Source organism: Rattus rattus, chromosome 6, assembly GCF_011064425.1.
Source record: "Rattus rattus isolate New Zealand chromosome 6, Rrattus_CSIRO_v1, whole genome shotgun sequence".
Classification (NCBI taxonomy): domain Eukaryota; kingdom Metazoa; phylum Chordata; class Mammalia; order Rodentia; family Muridae; genus Rattus; species Rattus rattus.
Genome location: NC_046159.1, coordinates 82,955,880 through 82,969,497, shown reverse-complemented (window position 1 = coordinate 82,969,497; position 13,618 = coordinate 82,955,880). Strand labels below are relative to the sequence as shown.

Here is a 13,618-nt window from a genome sequence, read left to right as displayed (position 1 = left end):
AGCTTCCATCTACCTGAGAGCTAACGAGAAATGGATTTGCGGGAGTTGGTACAGCTTGGGAAATGGCCAAGGCAGCAAATAGTGTGCCGATGCATGGTCACCCATGTGGTGGGGTCCAGGGCGAACACAGACCTCTACAACAAGCAGGTTCTGCAAGGGAAGTCCTGAGCTTGTGTCTGTCACAGTTGTAGAATGGCCTCGTGTTTCTCAGTTGTCAGGGAGGAAGAGCAGGTTATCTGCTGAGTCTGATGGTGTCTAATCGCTGCTCATGTCAGGGAAGTTCCTACTGCAGTGTGTGTTGACATGTGTAGGAGTCTTGACTCCCCTATTATAAAATCCTGTAGTCAGGACACACTGGCATCTTCCATGCAGGCAGTTTCTAAGGCAGGCAATGGAAGCCGGAGACAATCTGATTGGTCAGAGGCAGGGGATTGCCTGCTTTGTAAGTACAGCTCCAAGGCTGCCTTCCAGAGCTGTTCTTTCCTGGGAGAACTGTCAGCCACACCACCAGCCTTTCACATGGATTTGGAATCAGCGTCTCTTTTGCTGATGAGCACCTCCAGCAAACGTAGCTTCGCCTTTATGTGTTTATATTCATTGTATTCTTCAGCCATTGGAGTACGGTCTTCCTTCTGGACATTTCTAGAGGAAACAAAGAAAAGAGAAACTGAGGATCACGTTCTGCCGGTTCTGAAGGATACTATGCATCAGGGATTATCATCTGGAAACTACATATTCTATCAGTCTAAAATCAGTGTTGATAATTTGGTTCTTGGTATCTGAGGCTAGATTCAGACAAGTGCAAAGTGGTTCTTTTCTGGAGGTGCCATGAAACGTGGGGGCCTATAAAGTTAATCTAGGATCTACTAGGACCTCACAAATGACTAAGAAATGCAGAGATTGTCTATTGATTTTAAAGTATCATTTCACAGTAATATTTTATTCAGCATAAACAAAAAATATTTCATTCTTGATTTACTTGGGGATTACTTAGGATTTCTATTGATGTGATAAAATACTATGACCTAAAGCAACTTGGAGAAGAAAGGTTTTATTTCAGTCCATCATGAAGGGAAGTCAGGCTAGGGACTAAAGGCAGGAATAGGGAGGCAGGAACTGAAGAGGCTAACCATGGAGGGTTGAACTTAGTAACTTGCTTCTCTTGGCTTGCTCAACTGGTATCTTATAACCAGAACCACTAGGCTAGGGGCAGCATGCCCATATTGAGCTAGAGCCCTCCCGTACCACCCATCAATCAAGAAAATGCAAGCATGTTTATAGGTTTGGTGGCAGCATTTTCTCAACTGAGGTTCTCTCATCTCAAATGACTCTAGCTTGTAAAAAGTTGACATGAAACTAAACCACACAATTCTTTTTTTTTTCTTTTTTTTAGAGCTGAACACTGAACCCAGGGCCTTGCGCTTGCTAGGCAAGCGCTCTACCACTGAGCTAAATCCCCAACCCCTCTAAACCACACAATTCTTAATATTTCCTTAATGTTGTATCTTTCATCAAATGAACCATTAAATTATCTAAGTTTTATTGATTTTTAATTTTATATGCATGTGTTTTGCCTGCATACGTATATGCACAAGTGTACCCACCTGCATGCTCAGTACCCACAGAGGCCAGAAGAGGAAGTTGTATCTCCTATAGCTGGAATTATGGATGATTATGAGCTGCCATGTGGGAACCAGACCCGAGTCCTCTGCAAGGGCAGCAAGTGCTCTTAACTGCTCACCCAATCAAATTTCCAATCAGCAATCAACACACCCACAATTTGTAAATATTTCAAGAAGAGTTCATAGTCCTACTTAAATACTTGCTTTTGAAATGTGAAGCACACTTTGAAATGTGCTTTTGTGAACTGGTCACATGGTGCTAAGTCTTTGTAGTTTGCTCGGTAATTTTATATGCAAACTTATATGCAGTAGTACTAGTATAAAGCTTTCGTGAGGCCCACAGTACTTTATAGCCATGATCTAACTCAACTCTCACAACAGCTTGACCACAAGGATCTACTGTCTATATTCTTGTATATATGATGTAGTCAGAGCAGGCAGAGCAGACCAAGAAATATCATCTCTCCAAACTAGTGGTCCCTATGGAATACATGTAGCAAGCATTCCAATGCCTGCTTCCTTTTCTCTTCATAACAGAGAAAAATAATGGGCAAGAGGAGCAGTGGGAGGCTTTATGAACAAATGAAACTGATTTTATTCATGTCTGCCTTGCTTTGGTGAAGGATTCTAAGTAGCTCTTTAGAAGAAGCAGGAATGAGGCCTAAGAAAAATATCTCTACCCAGTCACCATCATGTTCTGGGAGGGGCTTCTCATTCTCAAGATGCTATAATGTTATTTGGTCCTCGTTGTTCTAAACTTGAGTGATGATTGGTCAATTTCTACCATTCATTGTGGAAATAGCTTTTTCTAAAAATGCTTCTAGCCTTCAGAAGCTGGACTTTGGCCAGATTTGCAACCAAGTTAATAGTGTGCTCTGAGGCCATTTAAAACTGTTCTCAATCTGGTTCCCTACTGTGAATTCGGTCTGTTTTTAAGTTTGACTTCTCCTTAAGAAAACAATGTCATTAAGCTAACTGTGCCTTGCAGTTCCCACTTAGCTTTTACACAATAAGCCAAAGGCATAGCTTTAGCCTTAAATTATATGTTCCCTATCTCGGAATTTGTGTGTGTGTGTGTGTGTGTGTGTGTGTGTGTGTGTGTGTGTGTGTGTGTGTGTGTGTGATGGGAATCATTTACTGAAAGAGGCCAATAGGTTGAAAGCAAACTTAAGGAAAAGAAGTATCCACCATAAATGCTGGCATCAATCTGTGGGTATAATAACATTTGTTTGTGGATTTGAGTGCTATTCTGGGTCATTAGGGTTCATAGAGTAAATTTTTCCCTGGTAAACTCTGATGAAAAATCAATTAAGACGAGTGAATCTGCGTCCCTTTCTGATGCCAGATTTTCTGGGCTATTCAACAAACATAGAACAAAGCCTGTCATAAGGGGAGGAGTGGAGAATTCAAAGTTATGCTCACTCTTGGTTTAAGCCACTCCAAGACAGTCTTTTTTTTTCTTCCATCAAGGTGGCACCAACACAATTTAGACTTTCTTAAGCCTTCTTCACGCTCCACAGTATATGGTTCATGTGTAGAATTCTATGCACAGTATGTGAGAATAATGTGAAAATGAAAGGCATATGGACAGAAACATCAAACCAACACTGTAACAATATTAAATTAACTCTTTCATTAGTTATTATTTTAGGAATTATTTCTGTTGTCTTCTCAGAAAAATTTTCTCAATAGTCTGTGGGTGTGTAGAGGGGGGAAATGCAAACACATGTAGTTATAAATACACATTTAGGTATAAAATACACATTTAGGTACCACTGCTTTTCATACATGGTTTTCATTCAGACTTGGTTGCTAGCATCTTAGCTATTTTAGTTTTATGTGTGTGAACCTAGGACTTTGTACAAGCTGAGCCATATCCCCAGTCCAACTTTGGATTTTTAACTGTCATTAAATCTCCTAGTATCATTTTTCTCCCTCTTGCTTCCTGAGAAGAAACTCAATGCTGTCAATTTGAAACTCGGTTCTAAGTTATTCATTTTAGCTGAGAATTTAATGTGACAGGTTAGTTTTGCATATTGGCAGACTCGGTATAGGTCATGGACACTGTATGAGAAGAATGTCTTCTTAAATGTCTATATCTCTATCTCTATCATCTTCATCTATAATCTCTATCTATCTATATACATGGTCTCATTGAAAATCTCTGAGGCATAAACCAGAGGACCTAGAAGGAGAATGTAGCCAATGTCCCACAGATGGAGCAGAAACAGAGGGCAGGGCATGTGGAATAAGGAATGAGGAACAAGGAAATACATACCTCCCATTTTGTCTGAAAAAATTGTCTTCAAAATCATGAAGTTTCTTTCGAATCATTTTCTTTTCTTCTCTTATTTCCTGAAGGTATTCCAAGAGTTCAGGTCTAAGAAGAAAGGCAAATTAAAAAAAAATTAAATCGGATTGTTTTACATGTAAATAGCAAGTGATTTGATAGGAGTTGTGGAGAAAGAAAACAAAACAATTTAGAAGTCACTGTGGGTGCTTTCTCTTGACTGCCCATACGGTGAAAGCAGGTGAGGCTCTAGGGGCTCCTAGGGGATTTTGCTACTTATGAATTATGAGGTGTTTATGAAGCCCAGGGTGCCTTGTCATATATTTCTCAGAAAGAGCAAAGTGATATTTGTTACTCAGGATTAACTGAGCTGTGGTTGACAGAGCCACACCGTCATTCAGAGACCTCATGCTTGTTCAGGCAAGATCTCAAAACTTCCTCAAGTAATCTGGGATTAAGATATATGAGAAAACTGATGAACACGTTGCACTTTCTCCCTCTCTTTCTCATCTCCTCCCTCTCTTCCTTTCTTCACTCTCTCTCTCTCCATCTCCCTCTCCCTCTCTAGTGTCCCCTGACCACCCCCATCCTCACCCCATTCCCAGTACTCTATAGCTCTACACTGATCTAGAATTCCCTCTAGCCCAGGCTGGCCTCAAGCGTACTTACCCTTCTGCTTTAGCCACTAGGCCTTTCATTAGTTTAAATCATTATTTTCCCTGTACACACATACCCTAGGTAAGTCACTTGTGGCTTTTTTGGCCAAACCAACCCTCACACTGTTATTTGAACTAAACCACTTTAATGCCATGGCCCAAACAACATACATTGAAGCAGAGTGGAGGTTTGAAAGGCCTGAGTCCTGGCTGCATTTCGATGGCATTTTGTCATCCATTGGTGAAATAAATCCATCGGCATCATCTTCAAGTTGGTCCAGAAAGCAATGTGCACTGCTGTCTGTTTTCAGAGCGACAGTGAAGTCGGGCTTTGTGGAGCTGTCATCTTCTGATCCCTCCTCTTGTTCCTGGAGACATGGCAACCCCAGTAAGACTCTGAGCATATCTTGGAGAATGCTCCCATTATAAGCACAATAAACCAGATTCACATGCTTTCTCTTCTCTTTTATTAAAATGATGGCAGCAAGAGAAAGTACAGAAGGCAAAGCTGGACCAAGCCAGGAGGCACTTCCTACCTCAGCTGCTTTACATCTTTAATCTCTGCTCAGCCCAAGGAAACAGTGCTTCAGTGTTCTTCTCAATTTAAATTACTTTAAAACTTCAGACAACAGTTGATTTTCAAGCAAATAATTTTAAAGTTTCGGTTTATAAGTAGAAGTAAGACTTCCCACCAATGCCTTTTTTATAAAACTTAATTGAGGTAGCGTACAACTGGAACTTGGCGAGACACAGCTGGCAGGCAACAACTCTTAGCCCCGCCTCCTCCTTCTCCCCTGCATGGAGAAGATGAGGGAGAACAGACTCGAAGCCCAGGCAGAGCTTCGGCCTGCATACTGCCGCTTCTCAACAAACCCGATGAACGGTGCAGCAATTCAGATTTAAAAGAAAGTTGTGAATGAACATTTTACAGGTGGCAAATGATACTAAAGAAAGCTACAAATAAGAACGTAAGATTTCATTGTTTAAAAGTTCTGCTAATGGGCTGGAGAGATGGCTCAGTGGATAAGAGGATTGGCTGCTCTTCCAGAGGACCCAGGTTCAATTCCTAGTCCCCACATATCAGCTCACACGCATCGGTAACAAGTCCCCCAAGACCTTGTGCCCTCTCTGGCCTCCAAAGACACTGATATACACGGTGCATAGATATGCATTATGGTAAATAGATAAAATAAAAATAAAATCTCTGAAGTCTTCCTAATTACATTCCAATGTCTGGAAAGAATAGGAAGCGCTATGAAACTTTTGTCAGATGAACCTAATAGAACTACTCTCATTGGCCTTGGAAAATCACGGGGAAAATGAAATACCAAGCATAGATGTGAAATAAGATCATAAATGATAGATACTGAGTATAGTCCCAAAAGAATGCATAGACAAGATACAGCAGTTGGGGAAGGACCAGTGACCAATTCCCTAGTGCTGGCTCCTTCATAAACTAGCTTCCTTTCCTTTACAGGACTAATGTTATATCTGGATTTTGATAAAGGACAAGGTGAAAAGATCCATTAAAAGGAAAGGTGATTATCAAAATTTCAGCCATGATGCTAAAATGATGAAGGGAAAAGTACAGAGTGGGCTGTTTTCCTGAAACCACCAATTAACGTTATTAGTCACTTAGACGATGATAGAAAGGGTGTATTGGCCACATGCATCTGTCACTGAGTAGATAAGGATATTTAGTTTGCTGGGATATGAATCCGTATTTAGCTTATTTCATATAGCTTGCTAGCAGTATAAAAAACAGCTGGGAAGTTCAGGGTTCTACAAGTAAGCTAAGAAAAGGGGGAAATAAAAAAAAAAAAAACCAAAAACCAAAAAACAAAACACGGGACAGATAGCCAATAAGGAATCCACAGAAAAGCATCAGGGGATCACATGATCCCTCAGCACAGTGGAAATCATAGAGGTGGGTCATGGACAGTAGGTCTCAATAGTAGGTCTCAATGGGGTGATAATATACCCTAGGTGTCTGCCATATCTCGAGACGTTTAGGGCTATCACAACTAAAGAGGGGGTGGCAGGAAGTGGTGGGTAGAGGCCAGGAGTGCTAGGAAACATCCCACAGCAGTTACCCTGCTACAATGCCAACATGAAAGTTTAAACTAATCTGGCTGTCGATTGACAGTCACATGGGCAAGGATTTGGAGAATTGAAAGGACCTGTGCCATCAAGTAAAGTGAGGCCTGGCTCTGTCTACTGTCCTGGCTGAAACATACTAGGATAAAACTAGCTCTGGAGAGAAACAGATAAACTGATCTGTGCATTTTCAGCAGAGCTGGTGGCTGAAGAAGAGCCTGAAACCCACATTCTGAAAGGCAGAGTAGGAGCTTGGAGAAAAGGTTTCTAAAGCAAGGAGCAGGGTTGGGAGTGGGGCAGCATATGACTATAGACGTGTAAAGAGCTATAAAGGGAAGAAACCATATGTGTGCTCCCTGGCTTTCCAGGGGGCAAAGCCAAGTGTGTGTGTGTGTGTGTGTGTGTGTGTGTGTGTGTAGAATGTAGTGAGCTATACTAGCTACATTATTATTTTACATTTATCAAACTAACCCATTCTAAAAATACATGCTATGTAATTAGTTAATTGTATTCTACTTTGTTATGGAAGCTGGTTAGGAAACTGCTAGGCTGCCTTTGAGTCTCAGCTCAGGGAATATGCAGCCTCACCCTCCCACTGCTCTGAAAGTTGTGGTCTTGAGAGCAGAATCCTATTCCACTGTGTTTTAGAGGGTTCTCTGGGCTTATTTGGGGCTGAAGGCCTTCAGAACCTTCAGAATTCAAACTAGATCTATTTCATACAAGCTAGTGTCCTTGCATAAGCAAGTAGAATGGGGGATACATTTTAAAGAAGCCATTTAGACTTGGTCTTTTCTTTTAATCTCCAAACACACAAAATTGTGAATTGTATTAGAACTACTGTGCTAGCACATATCAAGAGCGTGTTAATAACCCTGTCCTATTAGAGCAAAATGAACCAAATGACAGCAGTATTTACAAAAGTAGTGTAACCATGGCAAAATTACTTGTAATTTTGACCATGATGAGAGCCAGTGGGCAATAAGCCACAGCAAAAAGAAAAAAAATTCTTCTAAAAAGACTGGCAAAGAATAAGAATGGGTAGAATGTCGTCATCCAAGAAAAGCATCATTATGATATCTACATTCATCTAATGAGGCAATTACTAAGTGTCACATCTTGCACGTATTCAAGAGCATGTTTTTACCTGGTAATAAGTCTATTACATGCTGCTGAGAGAAGCATGCTAATTTTCATATACAAACTACCCAAATTTCTTCAATTATCAACATTCAGTTCATCTGTAAAACTACCAGACAGACAAAGCTTGTTGCCTTTCACTGATATCAAAGCCTATTGTAAGAAAATAGGTGTAATTTTATAAGACATAATATAGCACACTAGCCCTTGTAGTCCAGTGTTGCACTCATAATTCAGATTCTATTTAGTGATGTGATTATCAAGCACAGTCTGTCTGATACATTAAAATTGGATATTGTAGTGTGGTTTATCTTACCTCAGGCAAGAGAATGAGGCTTTCAAATGCTCGCCCTCAATAGGTTTTTCTGAGATAATCATTCCTAACTCTGGGGACTAAATGACCACTATCAGCTTAGAATGTCACAGAAAGACGACAGGGCTCTTAAAACTTTCTTCTGCTTTGGGTTTAACTTTTCTCTTTAGCTCCAGATAACTCCTAAAAAGTAGTCATGATTTTACAAAACAAAACAAAACAAGGTGAGGTGTGAAACAAATGAATCTCAAAGGAAAAGCAAAACAGAACAAGTAAACACGGAACGGAAGGGAATTGGCTATAAGGCTATAAGAGGCATATGATGTGACTGCTCACAGCTGGCTCAGGTAGTTACTGATTTGTACGAAACACTACTAGAACTGCTACCCAAGGAGGGCTGTCACATAGGGTGACAAGGGGGGTCAGTGAGGAAGTGTTAGCACAAAGCTCTTCACCTTTATCTCCTTGAAGAAGGAAGCAGTTTCACCCTCAATAATTGGCTGCAGCGAAGGGCTTCTCCGTTTGCTGGAAGGGGAACCCTATGACAAGAGTTAGCAAATAGGTTATGTTGTGAACCCTTTTCCCTGGCCTTATAGCTCTCGGTCTCTTTGACCATGTCAATACTTACTACTGTATTTTAACTACATTTTATAATCATTTCCCACTAAAAGCTTCCAAGAAAACCTAACACAGTAAAAGTTCTTTTTCTCTCCTGCAAATCAGAGGACAGAGTAAGAAGGCACAAGGGTTTTTTTTCTTCTTTTCTTCTTTTTTATTTAATCAAGCTCTCGGGAATCTCCTAAGGAAAGCACTGATCCCCACACCCTCCTCCCTACACCCAGCATCTACATGAGCAAAATAAAGTAGCTCAAGGTCAAACGAACATGTAAAGATTAATGAACTTATCTGTTCTGTGTTCACCCTATTTAGGAACTCTGAGTGTTCCTAAGTGGTGGAAGAAGACAATGACTCCTTACATTAACTCATTTGATTTACTAGGCTGTTCTGCAGGAAATTTGCAGAAGGGAAACATTCTTTAATCACCCCTGCCTAGAGTCTCTGGATTGTCTCTCATTCGTAAAAATCAGGCCACTATTAAAAGAAGTGTGAAAAATGAAGGTGCATACTCTAGGACTGGAAATGAAGAAATGAACCGTAAGATTTAGTGAAGTGCTTGGTAAGAGTGGCAACTAGAGAGAGTAAATGTCCCAGGAGTGATATCACATCCAGGTTGTGACAGCAGCAAGGATGAGAGAGCTAAATGCTTCTCTCAGAGATGAACAGGCACTAACATCCTAACTAGATCTAGTCCAGGAAGGAAATTCGTGGGCTGTAGGTAGAGGTCTGTCAGTGTTAAAATACTGCCTACAACCAGAGACAAAACTGTTATTCCCCTTGACAAGATGAAATCCAGATGCTAACAGCAATTATATCCCAAGGATGTGAGGCATGGCCAGGCAGCTTCCCAACCACTGGCTTCCCCAACTTCTTGCCACTTCCTCTCTCTCCACTCTCATAGCCTCCAAATCAGGGCCTTCTCACTTACAGGGTCCTCCTTGGGTCAACTTCTTAGGGAGCAGTCTTAGGGAGTGGGGAGAGACTATAAACAGCACCAGAGAGGAACTCTTTGGACTGAAGCACCCACAGAAGATCCAGCCTTACACCTTGAGCTCTGTCTCTAAGGAATGGGTTTAGGTGTTGGCCTTGTGTGTGCCCGAGGAATGTATATATGATCAAGTCATTCCTCAAGCCATGAGGCATGGATATGAATGACTAGTGCAACTACTACAACCTAATCTTCGATGAGAATGCAGGTTAGGATCCTATTAGCATAGTCGGGGCTCTTCCAAAAGAAAGGGGAGGTTATACTCACAATGATGAGTATGGTAATGGTAAGGCCGTGGGTTGGTGAGTTTTTGTCAACTTGACACAATTTAGAGTCACCTGAGAGGAGGAAGCCTCAACTGAGAAACTATCTCTTTAGATTGGCCTGGAGCATATCTGTGAGGCATTTTTTTGATTGACATGAGAGAGCCTAGTCCATTGTGGGAAATGCTACTCTTCAGCAGTTGATCTTGGGTTGTATAAGAAAGCAAGTTAAATAAGTAATGAAAAACATGTCAATAAGTAATGTTCTACCATGGCCTCTGTACCAAATCCTGCCTCCAGGTTTCTCCCTAGAGTCCCTTGCCCAACTTCGCTTCAAAGCACACTATAAACTATGAACTGAAAATGAACCCTTTCTTCCCCAAGTTGCTTTTTTTGGTCATGTGTTCATCATAGCTGTAGTTGAAACCTAACAAGGACAAGTGCTCGTAGCATAACCAGGGGTTGCCAACAGAAAGGGAAGAATGTACTCACAATGATGGGGACAGTGCTGGCCCGGGACAGGATCTGTTTGACCAGTCGGTACCGATCATATAGTGGCTTCATAATCTGACGCTCAGTCTTTGTCACCTGAAAAACAAGAACAGAACAAGTGAGAAGCTGGTTCCAGGGGTCATGCTGTCCACTGTTCCCAGCATACTCCAGGTTTTTGTGGCCCACGGGAACACACAAGAGATGGTGGTACAATTTACAAAACTTATTTAAACTGATAATAATATTTAGTCAATTAATAAAGACACTGCAGATATACACCTCGGACCAGTGGAAATCACCCTACTAGTATACTTTCTTCTAGACCTGAATAATGTGCTATGTCCTTAGCCCACTTGGTAACTCTAAAACTGCTATTTAAAACTAAGGGTATGGGTGGGAGTGGAGATGGCTCATTGATTTAAAACACTGACTGCACATTAGAGGATCTGGACACAATTCCTAGCATTCCTATTGTAACCAGCTGCAGGTGATCCAATGCCCTCTTTTGACTTCTATGGACTCCAGGAATCCACATAGTACATAAGCATACATGCAGGCAAAATACCCATACACATAAAAATAAGTAAATGAAATTTAAAATGACCTTCCACCCCCAAACAAATGAAAAACACTTTAACGTGGGAGGACTCAGCAGGTAAAGTTGCCTATTTGCCAAGCCTGATGACCTGAGCTAGCTATCCAGACCCCATAGAGTAGAAGGAGACTTGACTCCCATGATTTGTAATTCCACGGAAAGGAGGCTGAAAAGGATGAGGCAATGTTTCTATTATGATTGTAATGCTTATCACATGGTACTGCAATCAACTTGTTTGGATGAATTTCTTCCACATGAAACTGTTCCCTCTTAGGATTCTGGCAGACAGAGAGTATTCCAGGAACATTTGTTTCTGGAAACCGTTGGATGATTCAGCCTCATTATCTTCGTCTGGTACACTGCTCAAAATCTCTAAGCAGCAGGAAGGAATTCAGTACAGTTTCCTTGTACAGGATTGGAAATCCTTTGTCATTCATGATGTCTCCCCTCCCCACTGTACTTCAAACTCCAGAGATAGACTAGGTCATCTCATTGCTAATTCTGTATGATTCCCTGCACTAAAGAGACGCTCTCTCTTCTTTAGAAGTGGCAGATCAGAAGCCAGCTCGGCACAGCTCTTTTTCCTTGTGCTCCAACTTGAAAGTGATCCTGTCCTCCACATCACCGCCTGTAGTGGCTAGTTTTATGTCTGTTTGACATAAACTACAGTCATTTTGGGAGAGAGAACCTCAGTTGAGAAAATACTCCCATCAGATTGGTCTGTGAGCAAGCCCGTGCTGCATTTTCTTGATGACTAGTGTGGGCAGTTATGGGGATATGAAAGGAATGGCTCTTAGATGCTCTCATAGCATCAGGAAGTATAGCCTTGTTGGAGAAAATATGTCACTGGGCTTTGAGGTCTCAGACGCTCAAGCAAGGCCTCGTGTGACATTCCGCTTCCTGTTGCTTATGGATCCAGATGTAGAAATCTTAGCTATCTTTCCAGCACCATGTTCTGCAAGCATGATGCAATGCTTCCCGCCATGACAGTAATGGTCTAAACCTCTGAACTGTAAGCCAGCCCCAACTAGATGTTTTCCTTTATAAGAGTTGCCATGGTCACGGTGTCTCTTCACAGAAATAAAACCCTAACTAATACAGATGGTCAATTTGTTGCGGGTAACATCACCCCTGGGCTAGTGGTCCTTGGTGCTATAAGAAAGTAGGCTAGGGACCTGGAGAGATGGCTCAGCGGTTAAGAGCACCCGACTGCTCTTCCAGAGGTCATGAGTTCAATTCTCAGCAACCACATGGTGGCTCACAACCACCTGAAAAGAGATCCGATGCCCTCTTCTGGTGTATCTGAAGACAGCTACAGTGTACTTATATATAATAAATGAATAAATCTTAAAAAAAAAAAAAAGAAAGTAGGCTAGGTTAGAGAAAAAAAAGAAAAAAAGAAGAAGAAAGAAACTTGGCTAAGTAATTCATGATGAGCAAGTCTTCATGGTCTCTGCATCAGCTCCTGCCTCTAGGTTCCTGCTGTGCTTCCCTTCATGATGGACTATAAGCTATAAGATGAAATAAACCACTTCCTCCCCAAATTGCTTTTGGTCCTGATATTTATCACTGCAATAGAAACACTAGGACAGCACACCCTGTGTTTATAATGCTTTGTAATTTCACACACTTTTACATTGTATCATAAATATTCACATATGTATCTTCTGATTTACAATATAACCTGTTGAACTCAGGGGCTTATATTTTCATATCCTGAGTACCTCATCCAATGCAAACATTCTATACATATTTGCAATGTTAGAGAATGAATATTTCAAACCTATCTAGGTAAGCCCCACAGATAGGTATGCATGCATTTCCTTTGGTCACTTTAGTGCACAATAAGGTAAGGTATCTTTTTAGACTGGTTGTTGGGCTTTTGTACTCCATTCCCATTCCATGAACGAGAAAGCAAGAATTTTTCAGGTAGCAAATGGTGTAAGATATGTGGCTTTACCATTTCTCTCAAAGTTTTTTTTTTTTGGAAGATTCACCTTCAAAGACAGTTCTGGATTATACAAATATGTTGTCCTGTCTGGCTTTGGCCTCTGCCTTTCTCAACATGATCAACTGTAAATCACTATGGATAACTTTTACAAGCTAATAGGGTACTGCCTTCTGCTGCTGGCATGAATCTTTCCATTCATCTCCATTATAGTAGTTCTAAGGATGACTGCAATGCTTCTGCTTTTAGGATGTGTCATACGAAATGGGATTTTAAGGATGATCACTTCATTTACAATTGGTTACTTTCATTAAAAATGGCTGGTGGGACAGCAAGGTGACTCAGAAGTCATTTCACATGAAACAAAAGATATTACTATTACTACCACACTCTTATCATAATAGCTAATATAGCAGTTCTGGCTGCTGGTAAGGGCATTCCGGTGAGCCATTTGGCACATGAATTTATGGCTCATTCACCACATTCTAAACATGTATAACTGAACAAACAAGCCATCAGGGTCCTCTGGGTGACACTTTCTGATGGTTAAGCTGACGAAGTTAGTTTAGAAAGTAGTTGATTCATAGTTACTTGAAAAC

At 41.1% G+C, this 13,618-nt stretch overlaps 1 protein-coding gene across 1 annotated transcript in view; it reads right to left on the bottom strand.

Annotated features, from left to right (window-relative positions):
* Positions 1–335: 335 nt before the first annotated feature.
* Positions 336–13,618, bottom strand: part of Fam13a (family with sequence similarity 13 member A) — a 56,937-nt gene continuing 43,654 nt past the window's right edge. Inside the window, exons 13-17 of the mRNA XM_032907245.1 lie at positions 10,477–10,572; positions 8,571–8,654; positions 4,740–4,936; positions 3,901–4,002; positions 336–642 (exon numbers count right to left, since the gene is read on the bottom strand). Of these exons, the coding sequence (XP_032763136.1) occupies positions 516–642; positions 3,901–4,002; positions 4,740–4,936; positions 8,571–8,654; positions 10,477–10,572 (606 nt within the window). The 3' untranslated portion in view covers positions 336–515. The remainder of the gene's footprint in view (positions 643–3,900; positions 4,003–4,739; positions 4,937–8,570; positions 8,655–10,476; positions 10,573–13,618) is intronic.